General features: G+C 34.4%; 1 protein-coding gene across 1 annotated transcript in view; it reads left to right on the forward strand.

Moving 5' to 3' along the window:
• LOC107698001 (tetraspanin-33) overlaps positions 1–4,304 on the forward strand; it is a 10,310-nt gene that overhangs the window by 586 nt on the left and 5,420 nt on the right. Inside the window, exons 2-6 of the mRNA XM_016498907.1 lie at positions 924–981; positions 1,184–1,308; positions 1,392–1,466; positions 1,567–1,662; positions 2,445–2,573. Of these exons, the coding sequence (XP_016354393.1) occupies positions 924–981; positions 1,184–1,308; positions 1,392–1,466; positions 1,567–1,662; positions 2,445–2,573 (483 nt within the window). The remainder of the gene's footprint in view (positions 1–923; positions 982–1,183; positions 1,309–1,391; positions 1,467–1,566; positions 1,663–2,444; positions 2,574–4,304) is intronic.

A 4,304-nucleotide genomic window follows, 5' to 3' on the forward strand; every position in this document is an offset into this window, starting at 1 on the left:
TCACCTTGAACCTTCACTTAGCTAAATAAATTGTAGACTACTAATACATTAAGTAAATTGACATTCACTTGTTATTTTTATAATTAACATATATGTCTGACTTTTACAAAACAGATATGAGTGTGCAGTCAGGATAATCAATTCAGATATGGAAGAAATAAAGCAGAAAGGATGGCAAAGCTTGAAGTTGAATCTGAAGTGAAAATGGGAAGACAGGAGCAAAACAGAGTAAAGCTATAAAACATGGTCGCAATTACATTTCATCTAAAGTTTTACAACAATACACTTTAAATGCTAATTTTATTCATTTTCTAAGCCTATTTGTTGTTGCATGTGTTATAGTCACATTTTAGTGTTGTTCATTTGCATCAAAATTGCATTAGATTTCATAAAATCTAATATCAACACAACATTCTATCAGTTGTTTTGAATTTTACACATGAATTGAGTGAATTTATTAACTTTACTCATAGCTCATGCTATATGTTTTCATGTCAGGTTTGTTAAATATGTTTGATTGATAATATTAAACAAACAAATATGTTTTTATAATTTATATTTAAGAAACAGGATCTTTTTTTTTTTTTTGATAAATCAAAGATGGCCCACTTTACCTGAAAATACATTTATCTGTAGTGCACGATCTCAAAATATGTATTTGTATATACCTTCAAAATAGCACATTATGTGAACTAAAGAAAATGTTATAAGACCTTAAAGTTAACAAGATGAGGTAATATCTAAAGTATCTGCTCAATAAAAAATACCCCACCTTACCAGAAGAATTCACCCTATTAACATGTGAACAATATGCATATTAAATTGTATTTAATGTTGTGCCTATACTGCATGTTGTTGAGAAAATTTGAATGGAATTTAAGTGTTGAAGACATTTTATACAAATGAGTGTTATTGTGCTAAAGGTGTTCAGTGCTGTTCTAATTGCTGTTGGAATCTATGCCAAAGTTGCCAAAGAGTCAGGTATGTAAACAACATTTACCATATTCTTTCATCTTATGTCATGAAAGAAGCTTGCAAACACTTAAGAATGACAAAATATGTGTGCATATTACATTATACTGTATTATGCTAACCAAATCAGTTTCAGTATGTTGTTACTGAAGATATGTCAACTACCCATGTACATTTTACGCTGTATATATTCTTCGCTAATGCTTCGCAGATGTAGTGGACACGCTGATGGCAGATCCAGCGCTGCTGTTGATCATCATGGGTTCTCTCATGTTCACCATCACGTTTTTTGGCTGTTTCGGAGCTCTGCGCAACATCTCCTTGCTTCTCAACATGGTCAGATATTCTTATAAGCCGATTTTAGTCACACGTATGATTTTTGGTTTTTATATATTTACAAAGAAATCATATCTGTCCAGTTTGTAGGAATTTTGTTGGCCATTCTGCTTCTTCAAGTAACAGCCGCTGTTCTGGGCCTTCTGTTCTCTGAAAAGGTAAAGAATCACAGAAGTAAAAAAACAAACTTTGGACCAGATTCCATCTTGGAGAAATTATGTGATATTTAAAACGACTACTTTCAATATTTGTTGGTAGGTTCAAGAGAGGACAGAGCAGCTGATGATGAAGGCGATTGTACGCTATCGTGATGATCAGGACCTGGAAAACGTGATTGATTTTGTACAGAAAAAGGTGAATGAACTTTATATATACACATACAAAAAATACAGTAAAAATGATAGTAATGTGAAATATTATTACAATTTAAAATAAGTTTTCAATTTTAAAATTGCAAAATGTAATTTATTCCAGTGATGGTAAAACTATATTTTCAGCATCATTACTTCAGTCTAATATGCTGATTTGCTTCTCTAGAAACATTTCTTATTATTACACTCTAAAAAATGCTGGGTTAAATACAACCCAGTGCTGGGTAAAATATGGACAAACCCAGCAATTGGGTTGTTTTGACCCAGCTTTGGGTTACTAACCAGAATGTTGGGTTAAACATTTAACCCAATCGCTGGGTCAAAACAACCCAATTGCTGGGTTTGTCCATATTTTACCCAGCACTGGGTTGTATTTAACCCAGCATTTTTTAGAGTCTATCAGTGTTGATGTTGTACTGCTTAATACAATCTTTTTTTGTGGAAAGTATGATACTTTTCAGAATTCTTTGATGAATAGAAATTATAATAGAATTTATAAGTATTAAGTTATTATATAATAATATAATGGTATTTATTTGAAACAGAAATCTTTTGTAACATTATGAATATCTGTACTGTTACTTTTCATCAGATTCATGTATTCTTGCTGAATAGAAGTATGATCTTCTAGTATTAACATTTCTGACCCCATACATCTGAACAGTATAGTGTAAGTATGTGAGATTGATGAATGGCCAATGCATGCAATGGCAGAGGTCAAAGATTACACTGTTGATCTTTCTATAATCTTACTATATCCTGTAGTTCAAGTGCTGTGGCGGGGATTCCTATTTAGATTGGTCTAAAAACATGTACTTCAACGCATCTGACCAGAACCCCAGTCTGGAGGCCTGTGGAGTGCCCTTCTCCTGCTGCATACGGCTAAAGAATGAGGTCAGATAGTCAAAATCAAATATTACTGTTAGTATTCTTCTGAGTATTACTGCAATTAATTCATGAAGCATTTAAAGTCTTTTTATAATTTTGAAAGAGTGGAGGATGGAGTTCTTCCACATGTAGGGGAGTAGATGTGGGCTCTCCATTGATTTATAAAAGTTTATACTGGTCATAATACATGGCATTGTGTAATTTGTTCCATTTATTTCTTAGATGGACTGAATTGCTAAATTATAGCTCATCAATAAGTTTCTAAATATATTAGAGAGACATTGTCTGTATGTGGGACAATGCATTTCAGAAAAACACATAGATGGCAAATCTACTGTTGTTGTTTATTATACTATAAGAATACTTAACTTTATTTACTTAATATTAAATAATATAATCTATATATTTAATTATGAATAAATATATTAATTGACTCGCTCACAAATCAATGAGGAAAACATACAGATTTTTAAAATATACATCGTATAGCTATAGTTACTTGCTTTTTCCCTTCTAGATATGTCATAAAATTACAAACTACAAAAAGTACAGTATTGCAATATTGATTAAATTACTATAAAATGACTAAATAGTAAATTGTTTGATTATTCTTAAAAATATATTTATGTAATTACAAAGTTAGGTGACTCGGTAATGTGCTGTGAAGTTACGGAAGGGGTTGTATCCAGGTTTAAGGGTGTCTGGACAGCGAAAGCCTTCCTTGATGAAAGAGCCATGCTGGGACATGGCAACAAATCCATCCTTGTGTGGCATCATCTTTATGACTGGAGAGTAGACAAACTGGATGTACAGCAAACTACCTGTAAAGAAATTGAAGTCAAGCAACTGAATCAGACATGAATGACATTATTAGTAAATCTTCCACAGACTGATTACTCATAAACACATAGGTATCATGCGCAACAGTGAACACTAGAGACATCCCAGACCTTGATGGTTTTGTCCAGGGATCCAGTGAAGATGTATTTATCATTTATTGAGAAGACAGCACAGAGGACGCCTTCAAAATAAAAACCCTTAAGAATGGAAAAAGACAACACATGCCTTATTAATCTCACACAGCGGTTGTTTGTTGGCAACATTATGTCATCATAGGCTCGCTACCATTAGGCCACGACTTCCATTAAGAATGGAGCAAGACAAGACACATGCCTTATTAATCTCACACAGCGGTTGTTTGTTGGCAACATTGTCATCATAGGCTCGCTCCAAATGCAAAGCACACTGAAAAATAAGTTAATGAGTTAATTAGTACTTGTTGACTTGTTTTCAAGTAAAAATAGCACAAATAATTCCACCATGGCCAGGGGAATTAGCTCAAATGGTAGAGCGCTTGCTTAGCTTGCGAGAGGTAGCGGGATCGATACCTGCATTCTCCCAGCTGGGTCCTGCCCTTTTATGCTTTTCTCCCTAAAGAGACAGACTGCTAGTTGACACTACGAAGTGACGCTCCCTATGTGAGCTTTTGGGGCTCACTGCTGCCAAAAAGTTTTTCGGACAGGGTGCACATTCGTGGCAAAAGCAAGTCCCATCAAGATTTGAACTTGGATCGCTGGATTCAGAGCGCTAACCATTACACCATGAAAACTTGTCAAGAGCAGCTGTTGCTCACAGGGCCACAAAGACTAAATCACTTACACGCTCGCCAGCACCACCACTAAACTTTTTTCTTTTCCTGCTGCAAGAAAGCACGCAGGTTCCACCGAAACTTGAACG

Source organism: Sinocyclocheilus anshuiensis, unplaced genomic scaffold (genome assembly GCF_001515605.1).
Source record: "Sinocyclocheilus anshuiensis isolate Anshui unplaced genomic scaffold, SAMN03320099.WGS_v1.1 scaffold2280, whole genome shotgun sequence".
In the NCBI taxonomy this organism is placed as follows: domain Eukaryota; kingdom Metazoa; phylum Chordata; class Actinopteri; order Cypriniformes; family Cyprinidae; genus Sinocyclocheilus; species Sinocyclocheilus anshuiensis.